We start from the raw sequence: 14,929 nt of genomic DNA on the forward strand, positions 1-14,929 counted from the left end.
CTTAAAATTCGAATTCTATATTGCTCCAAATTTGCGCACACCCATGTTCCATATTGTTTTCATGGCTGTTGTTTCCAACTATCAATCAACAACTAACTGCGCCGTAAATCCGGCTGCATATTGAACGTTGAGATTGCCGAAAGACCAGCCAAGCAGTGGCATGGAGTGGAATAGCTCGACTGGTATCAGGCTAATGTAGCACGGTCCCTTCGAAAAATACAAATATTTCATACATATTGCACCACTGAGGTATATATTGCACAGAAACTTTATGGAAGCAAACACACCATTGCATAGATTTACGTAGGGTTCATTTTGGTAGGGATTTTTTTGTTTACATCTTGGAAGTAGCCTAACTAACTAACGGTTATACAGTACATTAACTGCTTTTCCAAACCTATTTTAAAATATGCATAGCCATAACAGTATTAGACATGATGTTAATACTACTAAAGATTACTGTAAAATACATAAATATTTATTTAGTAAATAGGAACGTTTAAAAAAAATGTGACGCAATTTCTCGTGCAGATCATACAGCTGCAACAAGGTGGGGAATATTAGCGTTCAAGGTCGTCCATGCACGCACATATCTGAATCATAACGTTGTTTCGTGTCAGGCATATCGTGTGTTATAATAACAGTATGCTATAACAATTACACCTCAAATGGCTTTACATGTGGGCACCGACCTCCTTTCATTACTTAACCTAGAGGTGTTGATATGCATGACCCGATACAGAATTATACCAAAACGATGATGTGACACAATGACGTAATGCAACATCAATGTACCCCCAGAAAATCGCAGGACGGTTTGTGAGCCTCGAGCATCGCTTTGACCGAACGTCCCATCCTCCTGTTTGTTTCTACAGAGCGTTGTGTCCCATAATGCTTGGCGAGATTGACCACCAAGATGGCTGACGTTATGGATGAATATGAGAAAGAAGCTGGCTGTGTTCCTATTCTCCATCCAGAGGTAAGCTGCTTGGCCCTGCATCTTTGCACGGGGTTATAACGAGGGTGGATCTTGTACATGTCGGAATCTACTAAACCGTATAAATTCACCGTGTTTTGGGAGAACCACGATGCCCCCCTCATCGGGAGGGCAGCTACCACCAAATACATGTCAGGTTTTCCCCAGCTGCGTAATAGCATGTTAGCTAGCCAGCTAATTTTGCCGAATGTGTTAATGAATCTAGTAAATCAGACGACATTCTTGGGTTGTTTATTGTGCCCAAAAATAACAGAATTACCGAACACGAGATCGTAGGTAGTTATGCTGAACTTGTTTATTGTCGTCAGAAAAGCAGGGCTTCGCTGCAGCCCGAATAATGACTTGTGCTGAAATGTCATGTTGCTTGGTCGGTGATGGCAACGTTAGCATGCAACCAGAGATGGGCGCGGGCCTAGCAGTGTAGTTAGCGAGGCTAGCCATGTCAGTGACAGTATTTGTCAAGCAACGTCAATTGCATTAAACTTCTCTGTCCTTGGCCAATATTCAGCCTATTTACATTTAGCCATATAAACGTATTAATGGTTTAGTTGCTAGCTAGGTTAGCAAGTTAGGGCTAACAAAATAGCTAGCTAAAGATTGTTCTTGCTAGTAGCTAGTCAGCCCTAGAGCTAGATATGTTCAGCCCATAGCACAGGAATAAACACTTGAATGTTGTGAATGTGATACAATAATTACATTCATGTTGTAGCTTTATTCCAAATAAATTCAGATCTGACAATAATATTTGGCCCTTATCTGTGTGCAGATCGGCTTTGGGGCCGAAATGCATCCATTGTGACTGCTGAGAATACTACAGCGAGCTAGCATCTAACGTTACTATTTATTTGAGTGCTGGCCGTTGGATTACTGCTGGGCTAATTTATACAGCACCCAAGACTTATTCACAGACCTTAGTAAGAGTTGAGCATGTCATATTTGGCATTGTAGTTTATTTAGCCTATTAAATGTGGTCTCTGGCAAGTTGCCTTTTGGCTCAGTCTTCAAAATTAGCTGCCTTATTTATTTGTTGTCGAAATGCATTTTACTATTTGGAGTGAAAGGATACCAACAACATGGAATACAAAATTGAACTTGTTTCAGGCCACTGTCACTTGATTAACAAACATTAGATGTGTTTTTTAAGAATGGGCCAGTACAGAGGACCTGTCACTAAATTATTCATGGTTTACTAACTCACTTGTGTTGGCCAACCTGTTACGCCACATGGTGTAGGAAGCTTATTTCCCCCTCTTGTCTTGGTGCAAAAAGTACAAAGTTTTCAATCTGGGGCTGGCAGCAAGCCACAGAAACAGCCATTTATTTGAAAAAGCCCATATTTGAAAGACAACCAATGGGCATTAAATGGTGCCATCTTGCCTTTTTGTAAATCATTTGGCAAACCCACACACTTAACACATTCACTGAAAATTCTCTTTTAAAGAAAATACAATATTCCTGGTATTAGACTCACACCAAGTTCCTGCCAATTTGTGTTACTTTTGCCAGATGCATCTCTTTTTCTTACTCTTGTGCTTAATGAGTTTTTGATATGTCAAGCCTCATTCCTCTCCATTTATTGGTTATGCAGGCTCTTTTGACATGATGTCACAATTACTGATTTCTATACGTAGTGTGACACTGCATAGCTTAGATTTAGCCTGTGGTCAGCCATAGGGCAGTTGGGCCTGAGGGGAGAAGGAGGGTAACCGAAAACAATGTCTTCTTGCATTAAAATCCCATCAGACACTCAACCGCTGTTACGGCCAACTCTGCTGCGGAATTAAACAACAGCATGTCAGTTAGGAGAGGGGGAAATCTGAAACCATAAAGCACGTTTAACCTGCGGAGGGTTGGGTGTTGCTGTAGTGATAGACGACCTAAACACAGGATTATGTAGTGTTCTGCTCATTGGCTATTATCTATGTGATTTGTAGTATGTAGCTTAATAATACATATTAATATATTTGTTTATCCCAGCGGGAATCAAACCCCCTGATCCTTGGTGTTGCAAGCGACATGCTCTACCAACTGAGCCCCAAAGGACTTGTGATCTTTCTTAGGCTTCATGGGACTCGTACTGCTCTTCTATGTGGACTAATTACGTTATTTCAGTAAGACTGCAGCTCGGCTCCTCACAAATCCAAGCCGTTTGTTGAAGATGGACAGCCCCATGTTGATATCTTGACTTCATGATGGCGGTGGGACATTGACTGCTTGGAAAACTGCCATATGTCCCATGTTCCCTTGGTACAAATCTCTTGCATGACTCGTCTATCTATCGCTGCAGTATTCCACTCTTGGTCATGTGTGATTGGAATGAGCAGTGTTAGGCCTATGGCAGGCTGTCTGTGACAGAGCCTGCTCCAGAGCCCTCAGGCCGTAACTGTCTCTTGTCAAAGTAGAGGAAGCATTACGCCTCTGACAGCGTCATTGCCTTTTGTCACACCAGAAATACATTTATTTCCAATGGAATTCTGCATTTGTCTTGCTTTGCAGAGGCAGTAGTAGTGCGTTCTGTGTGGTGCGTACGCTGGATTTCTCCAACCTATATGTCAAACTGTATGTGTAGACGGCTTGACAGAAATGGTAGCAGAAGGTGAATGTTGAACTTCTGTTGCACACATATCCAGATGATGCAGTGTACCATAAATACACAGCCACCTGCACTCACGTTGGTTAATCCCTGGATAGAGGTTACACTTTCTCGGATTGTGAAGAACAGTGTTGGGCTATGCCTGTTGCCTCAACCTTGTTGCTGCTGTTAAAGAGCCTTCAGGCTTAGTGCCCTGGTCTGAATTCCAGAAGGTTGACAAAATGCTTTTTCAGATTCCTCCAAAGCTTAGCTGTCATGTGGCTTTTGAGTTACAGAGCTTTGTGGAAAAGCCATCTCCACTAATGCAGCATAGCCTAGGCCTAAATGTTTTGCATCTCTGATATAGGCTGTACATTTATGGCCTGTCTCCCTGATTTGGTTTTATTTGAATGAGAAGCCTTTACTGTTCTCTGGTTGATCTCTAAAAGAGAGACGTGTGAAATTCAAGTGCCACATGACCCCACCACCATCCACCTGCTCAGTTTTGTGGTGAACATCTGGTGTACTCTAGGGAGTCCCAGAGAGATGCACATCAATAAGCTATCCTTGCATACGACCGTTTGATATGCAAGTTCACTTATTCTCTCTGTCTAGGCCTGTGTTTTCCCCTCTGAATCTCATTAAACATGTCTTCTCATGAATTTCAGCCTCTTTTGCAATCTTTCCTATTGTTGATTTTGTTTGTCTGACTGTCAGCCACAGATATAGTCTGCGTCCCAAATGGCTCCCTATTCCCTACTTTGGACCAGAGCCATACGGGCCCTGGTCAAAGGTAGTGCACTAGGCTATATAGGGAGCCTTTTGGGATGCAGCCTAACTCCTAGGCTCCTGACCCAGTTTAAACATGCACATTATTGTTTTTGAATAGAACAACTACATAATCTTGCTCCATTGCTGGATTCATAACGTCAATGGAGGCAATAGACGGCACAGAGAATGTAGAATAACAGAGATAATGTAGAAAACGGAGTCGGTTTCTCTTTGCTATCCTTTATAGTTGCTTCTTAAACGTAGAAGTTCTCCAGTCCAGGTAGCATCCTCTCTCAATCAGCCATTGTCCTCCCATTAAATGAAACTGTGTGACTATTGAAGTAGTAATACAAAATAAATGGCCTTCATTTCAGATTGTTTAGATTGGACCTGTCCACTGTGGTTGGTGAAGCCTTATCCTCTCTGTGCTTTCGGACCTCATCTGATGGCAACCCCTAGCTACTGAAAGGATGTAGCAGCAGCTTCAATAGATTATGAGCAGGTCAGGTGTACTCTACGACGGGCAAGGAAACATGTCCTCTGCCCTGAACAAGCTTCAGTCAATGGGTCAGGTGCAACAAATGGTGGGATGTATTTAAAGTGTTGGTGATGAAGTCTGGATCCAGAGATTGTATTTACAAACTACAGGCTACAGATGATGGCAAATACCCTAGTTGACTAAATGATTTGAGCTAACTTGTAAAGGTAGGAATACAGGCACATCACAGACCTATACTCTGAATGAAACTTATGTAATTTAGTTTTAGTTTTTTTGCTAGCCTAAAATCTGACACATTAACTCATGGGGATACTGCAGCTAATACAAAGCCACGCGATTCCATAGTCTACATTTAGGTTAGGTTTTTTTGTAGCTTATTTTTAGATCTGGGCGTATGACACCGTCCCCTGGGATGAGCCTGCCATATGTCCTTATTGACTGAGAACCTCCTTGATCACTGCTTCTTCGAACAGACAAGATTCAAATGGTGAGTCAACTGGATTAGAGGTCGACTGAGTATGATTTTTCAACGCCGATACCGATTATTGGAGGACCAAAAAAGCCGATACCGATTAATCGTCCGATTTTAAAAATAAAAATATATATATATTTTTTTAATGTATTTGTAATAATGACAATTACAACAATACTGAATGAACACTTTTTAACTTAATATAATACAATTTATTTTTATTTGACCTTTATTTAACTAGGCAAGTGATTTAAGGACAAATTCTTATTTTCAATGACGGCCAAGGAACAGCGGGTTAACTGCCTGTTCAGGGGCAGAACGACAGATTTGTACCTTGTCAGCTTGGGGGTTTGAACTTGCAACCTTCCGGTTACTTGTCCAACGCTCTAACCACTAGGCTACCCTGCCGCCCCGTGGTGAATACACCCCTGGCATGCTGACTGTCCACCTTGTGTTTCTCTCACTGCCATGTAAGGAGAGCTGGTTCAGCACTTCACACTACTCCAGTGTAACTCCAGTGACATGCTGCAGGACTGATTGAGCATGGGTGGCTTCAGGCACCCTTAGTGCCTCTCACAGCTCACTCCTGGCTATCTTTGAGGCCCTTAGTCAAGCCCCCTTGTCCCTTAGCTAACATCCATGGCTGGAGGATGACATGATCATATCATTGGCTACTGGCCTAAAATAGCCCTAACAGATTTGCTCTGTCTTTAGGGGTTTGTTGTATTGCCAAACCACCCTCCACTTCGTCAGATAATGTAGTTGCTGCTAGATTGGAGAGACAGGCCGTTATGGCCTCACCAGCAAAATAACATCTCTCTGTTCCTGGAAGAAGTTGCTTGGACCTGTTTCTCAGCATTTTTTCAAATCATCAGATCATCATCAGATCATGTTACTTACCGCTGTAAATGACATAACAGTGCATGAAACTGTCCCAATCCGTACCTTGCCGAAAGCAAATTGGTGGTTTAAAAAATACCTCTCCTGAGTGTGATTCTGGCATACTCACCAGAATTCCACTCTTTGTGGCTGTAGCTATTCTGATGAAGACTTACTATAAGCTAGTGTTTCCCATACCTAGCTCTGTTCTCCCTCAGGCCATCGTTTTCAATTGACATGTTTGATACCTTATGGTCATGTGTAGTTCCCTTGGTAGAGTGTGGCTCTTGCAACGCCAGGGTCGTGCGTTCGATACTCACTGGGGCCACCCATAAGAAAAGGAAGGCTACGAACGCACTACGAACGCACTACTAACGCACTACTAACGCACTACTAACGCACTACAAACGCACTACAAACGCACTACAAACGCACTACTAACGCACTACTAACGCACTACTAACGCACTGCTAACGCACTGCTAACGCACTACTAACGCACTACTAACACACTACTAACGCACTAGTTGCTTTGATCAGATAACAATAATAATATGCCATTTATGTCAGAGGTAGGGTTGCACAGTTTGGGGAATATTCAGAGGTGGAAACTTTCCGTGGGAATTAACAGGAATATATGGGAGTTAAAGGAAATGAATGCAAATTAATATTAGTACCATTTTAAATGTTTTTTGTATTGGATATATTTACCATATCATATGGAGACAAACATAAACATTGACCTTATCATAAGTAGAAATTATTAAATCCTTACAATAGAAATTTTTAAAACAATTTAGTTACGGATTGAACTTTAATTAAATGAGTTTACTCTTCACATGGGATGATTTCACTGAACAACAAAAGAAAAGGAATATTGAATGATCCCCAATGATCCATCGCATCTCCCAAAAATGTTTTCAACATACATCTGTAAAATGATAGTGTAGAAACTAAAGCTTTGGTTGTCTTCCTCTCAGGCTTCCATGTCTTCTCCCTGGACCTTCTCAATGTCCACCTCTTGAACATCAGACTCTGAGACCTCATCTTCACTGTCACTTTCCAACCTTGTTGAGGATGGCTCGTTGTCAGGCTCAAAAAGCCTCAAATTTGCCCGGATGGCCACCAATTTTTCAACCCTGGTATTGGTCAGCCTGTTGCATGCTTTGGTGTGTGTATTCCCAAACAAGGACCAGTTGTGCTCTGAGGCGGCTGATGTTGGTGGGATTTGGATGATGATGAAGGCGGGAAAGAGTCTCAGATCCACAGTCTCTTCCACCAGGTGGCTGATGAGATATGTTGGCACGACTGCCATATCACATATCTATCCCAAAGCCCTTGCTTGGAAGTGTACTTTGCCAGACTGCCAAGAACCTTGCCCTCATCCAGGCCAAGGTGGCGAGACATGGTAGTGATGACACCATAGGTCTTGTTGATCTCTGCACCAGACAGGATGCTCCACCATACTTGGGGTCCAACATGTACGCTGTGGTGTGTTTGGGCTTCAGGCAGAAGTCTAAATGCTTTTTGATATATTTCAGAACTGCAGTTTCCTCTGCTTGGAGCAACAGCGTTGTGGGCAGGGCAGTATGGATTTCTTATCTTACATCTGCAAGCATAGTCTGAACATCAGACAGGATGGCATTGTCTTTCAGGAGTCTCAGGCTGCGTACCACTCTCTCCCAAAATACATCATCCATGAGGATCCTCTTGACGGGGCTGTCCATATCGGCAGACTGTGATATGGCCATTTCTTGGAGACACTCCTTCCCCTCCAGGGGACTGTCAAACATGATGACAACACCACCCTAACGGGTGTTGCTGGGCAGCTTCAATGTGGTGCTCTTATTCTTCTCACTTTGCTTGGTGAGGTAGATTGCTGCTATAACTTGATGACTCTTCACATACCTAACTGTTTACTTGGCTCTCTTGTAGAGTGTATCCATTGTTTTCAGTGTCATGATGTCCTTGAGGAGCAGCTTCAATGCATGAGGAGCACAGCCAATGGGTGTAGGACTCCTCCACTTTAGACCAAGCAGCCTTCATGTTCGCAGCATTGTCTGTCACCAGAGCCAAATACCTTCTGTGGTCCAAGGTCATTGACTGCCTTCAGCTCATCTGCAATGTAGAGACCGGTGTGTCTGTTGTCCCTTGTGTATGTGCTCTTGTAGAATATAGGTTGAGGGGTGGAGATGTAGTTAATTATTCCTTGCCCACAAACATTCGACCACCCATCAGAGATGATTGCAATACAGTCTGCTTTCTCTATGATTTACTTGACCTTCACTTGAACTCTGTTGAACTCTGCATCCAGCAAATGAGTAGATAAAGCATGTCTGTTTGGAGGAGTGTATGCTGGGCGAAAAACATTCAGAAATCTCTTCCAATACACATTGCCTGTGAGCATCAGAGGTGAGCCAGTTGCATACACAGCTCGAGCAAGACATTCATCAGAATGTCTCTGACTACGTTCCTCCATTGAGAAAAAAAACTACTTCTGATTCCAGGAGGACCATGAGCAGTTGCTTTCGAATAAGGTGTCTGATTCATCATCTTCACCTCGAATAGAAGTAGAGGGACTTTTGTCAGAGGTTGCTTGTTGTGAGTGCTGAGGGAACTTTATGCACTTGGCCAGATGATTCTGCATCTTTGTTGCATTCTCCACATATGATTTGGCACAGTACTTGCAAATGTACACCGCTTTTCCTTCTACATTAGCTGCAGTGAAATGTCTCCACACATCAGATAGTGCCCGTGGCATTTCCCTGAACATATTAGAAAAAATGTGGTTAAAAAATAAATACAATTCCATGTACATATTAATAGTTAAGTAGTTAGATTAAACAACTCCTTTGTAAGATACATGTTTTAAAATGAAACTTGTATGAAACAGGTTAATTAACACTACTCAGTTAGCAGCCTCAAGCAAGCGAAAAACCCACCTGTTAGCAAAAACTAACTAGCAGAAATTGTTAACAAGTTAGAAATTATTGAAACACACTTTGCTGTAGGCTACTATTTACTAGTTAACAAAAAATATTGTATGTCATATAAAATATATTCACCCCACCCAGTATTGTAATCAAAACTTACCAGAAAGCATTTAGTCCTTGGCTCAGACAGTGTAGTACTGTGGGCTCAAAAGCATCTCATTGGTGTGCAAGATCTTGAGAATCAGCTGCACATGTGATGGAAGAGTGCACTGTGCATGCAGAGGGTTGCAATTCTATTGAATTGGGGATAGTTCAACCAAAATATGCCACAACACCTAGAATTGGCATATGTGTATCCCACAAAAAAGGTTCACTGTTATAAGCTAACTTTTTTTTGATGCATTTAAGCAAAATTCCCCAAATCCCAGGGCCTAAATTCCCATGGAAAATTATGGAAGGTTTCCGACCCTTTGCAACCCAAGTCAGAGGGCATGGATGTGATTTGAGGGCCTTTTGAAAGACTGCCAGAGGGTAGTCTTTCATCTGTCTGGCATGGCTCTTCCCACTCTCCTCCTTTCGCCTTTCATCCCTCTCCCTCCTCCAGTCAGCTCTAGCTCTTCTCCCTCCTCCAGTCAGCTCTAGCTCTTCTCCCTCCTCCAGTCAGCTCTAGCCCCTCTCCCTCCTCCAGTCAGCTCTAGCGCCTCTCCCTCCTCCAGTCAGCTCTAGCCCCTCTCCCTCCTCCAGTCAGCTCTAGCCCCTCTCCCTCCTCCAGTCAGCTCGAGCGCCTCTCCAACCTCCAGTCAGCTCTAGCGCCTCTCCCTCCTCCAGTCAGCTCTAGCGCCTCTCCCTCCTCCAGTCAGCTCTAGCTCCTCTCCCTCCTCCAGTCAGCTCTAGCTCCTCTCCCTCCTCCAGTCACCTCTAGCTCCTCTCCCTCCTCCAGTCAGCTCTAGCTCCTCTCCCTCCTCCAGTCAGCTCTAGCTCCTCTCCCTCCTCCAGTCAGCTCTAGCTCCTCTCCCTCCTCCAGTCAGCTCTAGCTCCTCACCCTCCTCCAGTCAGCTCTAGCTCTTCTCCCTCCTCCAGTCAGCTCTAGCTCTTCTCCCTCCTCCAGTCAGCTCTAGCCCCTCTCCCTCCTCCAGTCAGCTCGAGCGCCTCTCCAACCTCCAGTCAGCTCGAGCGCCTCTCCCTCCTCCAGTCAGCTCTAGCGCCTCTCCCTCCTCCAGTCAGCTCTAGCTCCTCTCCCTCCTCCAGTCAGCTCTAGCTCCTCTCCCTCCTCCAGTCAGCTCTAGCTCCTCTCCCTCCTCCAGTCAGCTCTAGCTCCTCTCCCTCCTCCAGTCAGCTCTAGCTCTTCTCCCTCCTCCAGTCAGCTCTAGCCCCTCTCCCTCCTCCAGTCAGCTCTAGCCCCTCTCCCTCCTCCAGTCAGCTCTAGCCCCTCTCCCTCCTCCAGTCAGCTCTAGCCCCTCTCCCTCCTCCAGTCAGCTCTAGCCCCTCTCCCTCCTCCAGTCAGCTCTAGCCCCTCTCCCTCCTCCAGTCAGCTCTAGCCCCTCTCCCTCCTCCAGTCAGCTCTAGCCCCTCTCCCTCCTCCAGTCAGCTCGAGCCCCTCTCCAACCTCCAGTCAGCTCGAGCGCCTCTCCAATCTCCAGTCAGCTCGAGCGCCTCTCCAATCTCCAGTCAGCTCGAGCTCCTCTCCAATCTCCAGTCAGCTCGAGCTCCTCTCCAACCTCCAGTCAGCTCGAGCGCCTCTCCTCCCTTCAGGGTAGCCTGTAGATGATAGATTACTATACATATTTAATGATCTCATTATAATCCTTAACCCTCATTAACTGTCTACCAAGTGTTTTTCCCATCAGATTTTCATCCGTATAGCCTTGTAGGTCTATATGATCAATCATTAACCCAGTATCCTTATAGTCTGCTGTAGGTCCATATGATTCATCATTAACCAAGTATCCTTATAGCAGGAGCCCATATCCTGAGTCTGTAGTGTGGGGCAGCTTGACGTACAAGCACACTCCCTGGACAGGACGCTAGTCTGTCACAGGGCCTTTCATTGGAAAATAGATTTAGTAGGAATCTAGACTATATATAGGCCTGTTATTGTTGTTTTACAGTCAGTACTGTACACGTGAACCAAGTTTCATGCTTTTATGAAAACCCTAACTACATTCTCCTGGACCAATAGTGTTCAGTAAAGGTTATAGAGACTGAGTGAGAACTGGGATGTGATGTGATGTGTATTTACCAGTCACCAAGGCAGCAGTACAGCAGTCCTCCCGGGGGGAGGTTAAATGACGTTGCCATGGCGTTGCCGTGGAGGCTAATAAGAATGTGAAGGGCCTATGTGGGCGGCCCCGGCTCACTGTTGCCCACCATCAGAACACGACACAGCCTCCTCCAACTCTCTCTGTCGCTCATTCAATCGCTCTCGTGAGATGACGCTGTGCCATCTGGGTAGGCCCACAGGGTCCAGGCAAGGCACGGATTGATGAAACTCATTGCTGGTTTTTTTTCTCTCCCAACAGGAACTCAAGCCCCAGAGTCACTATAACCATGGCTACAGTGAGAATGTGGGGCGCAAGAGCCACGTGGATGACTACAGTACCTGGGACATTGTCAAAGCCACGCAGTGAGTACCCACGCACCGCCGGGCTCACGTGTGTGTGCGTGCGTGTGTGTGTATGCGCGCAAAGCTTGGCCGGTGTGGTTCAAGGTATACAAGCAATGTGGGCTGGTATACAAGCAATATAACTGGTTTTAAAAACACTTCCTGTTGTGGTATAGTTATCTTACTTGTGTAGCAGGGCAAACATTATTTGCAGGCTCCACGTTGTTCTCCAGCACATAGGTCTGACTGCTTTTTCCTTTAACTAGGTCAGTTAAGAACAAATTCTTATTTACAATGACGGCCTCGGAACAGTGGGTTAACTGCCTTGTTCAGGGGCAGAACAACCGATTTTTACCTTGTAAGCTCAGGGATTTGATCTTACCACCTTTTGGTTACTAGGCCAACGCTCTATCCACTAGTCTACCTGCGGTCCCATGCAAAGCAGCTCCCCAGACATGTGGCTAAGAGAAGCTGGCATTTTATCAATCTACACACAATACCCCATAATAAAGCGAAAACAGCTTTTTAGAAATGTTTGCACATTTATAAAAACAGAATTGATTAATTCAGACCCTTTGCTATGAGTCTCGAAATTGAGCTCAGGTGAATCATGTTTCCATTGATCATCCTTGAGATGTTTCTACAACTTGTTTGGAGTCCACCTGTGGTAAATTCAATTGATTGGACATGATTTGGAAAGGCACACACCTGTTTATATAAGGTCCCACAGATGACAGTGCATGTCAGAGCAAAAGGTCGAAGGAATTGTCCATGAGGTCGAAGGAATTGTCCATGGATCTCCGAGACAGGTTTATGTCGAGGCACAGATCTGGGGAAGGGTACTTAAAATGTCTGCAGAATTGAAGGTCCCATAGAACACAGTGGTCTCCATCATTCTTAAATGGAAGAAGTTTGGAACCACCAAGAATCTTCCTAGATCTGGCTGCTTGCCTAACGGAGTAATCGGGGGAGAAGGGACTTGGTCAGGGAGGTGACCAAGAACCTGATGGTCACTCTGATAGAGCTCCAGAGTTTCTCTGTGGAGATGGGAGAACCTGTTGACTAGTGTCTATCGATGCCTGCACCAGGTCATATCGCTGCTCCAGACTAGTGGCTATCAATCCCTGCTTCTGGGTGAATCTGTACCCCTAGGTTCAGATCTAGGATCTGTTACCCCTCCCCCAGTCCTAACCTTAACCATTAGTGGGGAAAATGCAAAACTGGCTCAAGATCAGTGTCTAGGAGCAACTTCACACTACACCGCTATCGATACTCCCTCTAGTTGGTTTGCATATAGGGTAACAGACAGGCCCCTAGTATGGACGCTCGCAGGAAACCACTAACAGAACATGTATTTCCTGTGTGATTTACTACCAGCCTCCCTGGACTTGTTTCCTTGTTCTGGCATCGTCAGGACCAGATATGTATCAGCTAGTCTGCACTACCTGTGATTTCCCTTCCCCCCCCATTAATGTGTTCACATGGTATTATGAAACGTTCCTTCCCCTGTGATCCAGACCAATGGTGAATGACCACAGTTCCTTCAAAGTAATCACACCCATTGACTTTTTACACATGTTGTTACAGCCTGAATTTAAAATGGATTCAAATGAGTTTTTTGTCACACACAATACCCCATAATGTCAGTGGAATTTTGTTTTCAGATGTTTTACAAATTAATAAAAAATGAAAATCTGAATTGTCTTGAATCAATTTGTTATGGCAAGCCTAAATAGGTTCAGGAGTCAACATGTGCTCAACAAGTCCCATAATAAGTTGCATGGACTCACTCTGGGGGCAATAATAGTGTTTAAGCTACTTTTTGAATGACTACCTCCTCACTGTACCCCACACACACTTGTCTATAAGGTCCCCCAGTCGAGCAGTGAATATCAAAAATCGATTCAAACACAAATACCAGGGAAGTTTTACAATGTTTCGCAAAGAAGGGCACCTCAAACACAGACATTCAATATCCCTTTGAGTATGGTGAAGTAATTAATTAGACTTTGGATGGGGTATCTACACCCAGTCACCTCAAAGATACAGGCGTCCTTCCTAACTCAGTTGCCGGAGAAGAAAATCCACTCAGGAATTTCACCATGACACCCAAACCGGCCATCGTGCGCCAATTGATTTTGTCCCCCCACACCAAACGCGATCATGACACGCAGGTTAAAATATCAAAACAAACTCTGAACCAATTATTTTAATTTCGGGGACAGGTCTAAAAGCATTAAACATTTATGGCAACATAGCTAGCTAGCTTGTCCTGGGATATAAACATTGAGTTGTTATTTTACCTGAAATGCACAAGGTCCTTCTCCGACAATTAATCCACACATAAAACAGTGAACCGAATCGTTTCCAAATCAAATGTTATTGGTCACAAACGCATGGTTAGCAGATGTTAATGCGAGTGTAGGGAAATGCTTGTGCTTCTAGTTCTGACCGTGCAGTAATATCTAACAACTTCACAACTACCTTATACACACACAAGTGTAAAGGAATGAATAAGAATATGTACATATAAATATATGGATGAGCGATGGCCGAATAACATAGGCAAGATGCAGTAGATACATATGAGATGAGTAATGTAGGGTATGTAAACATTATATAAAGTGGCATTTTTTAAAGTGACTAGTGATACATTTATTACATCCACTTTTTAATTATTAAACTGGCTAGAGATTTGAGTCAGTATGTTGGCAGCAGCCACTCAATGTTAGTGATGGCTATTTAACAGTCTGATGGCCTTGAGAGAGAAGCTGTTTTTCAGTCTCTCGGCTTCCTGTGACATCAGGTGGTGGAGCAGCCCCTTATCCACATCGATGGGACAGTAGTGGAGAAGGTGGAACGTTTTAAGTTCCTCTTCTTGTCATCTCTCCTCCTTCCAGGCTTTTTCTTCTTTGGACTTTATATGGCGATCGGCATCTGAACTTTCATAGTATTACCATGACGACCGACGAACTCAGTTGTCTTTCAATCACCCACGTGGGTATAACCAATGAGGAAATGGCACGTGGGTATCTGCTTCTATAAACCAATGAGGAGATGAGAGAGGCAGGACTAGCACCGCGATCAGCATCACAAATTTAACTGACTTGAAAGGAATTTTATAGTATCTGTACATTATAGGAACACCTGTAATTACAAAAGTACAATGATTTCATGTTTTGCTTTAGCTTGAGATTAATAATCA

At 44.1% G+C, this 14,929-nt stretch overlaps 1 protein-coding gene across 2 annotated transcripts in view; it reads left to right on the forward strand.

Moving 5' to 3' along the window:
• The window catches only part of LOC109880130 (zinc finger DHHC-type palmitoyltransferase 17), a 48,786-nt gene that overhangs the window by 596 nt on the left and 33,261 nt on the right, over positions 1–14,929 (forward strand). Inside the window, exons 2-3 of one of the 2 annotated variants that reach the window (XM_031815283.1) lie at positions 876–979; positions 11,642–11,745. In XM_031815283.1, coding sequence (XP_031671143.1) covers positions 917–979; positions 11,642–11,745 — 167 coding nt within the window. In that variant the 5' untranslated portion in view covers positions 876–916. Of the gene's footprint in view, positions 1–799; positions 980–11,641; positions 11,746–14,929 lie in introns of those variants that run through there. The other variant, XM_031815282.1, reaches the window with a different exon arrangement.

This window comes from Oncorhynchus kisutch, unplaced genomic scaffold, assembly GCF_002021735.2.
Source record: "Oncorhynchus kisutch isolate 150728-3 unplaced genomic scaffold, Okis_V2 Okis09a-Okis19a_hom, whole genome shotgun sequence".
NCBI lineage: Eukaryota > Metazoa > Chordata > Actinopteri > Salmoniformes > Salmonidae > Oncorhynchus > Oncorhynchus kisutch.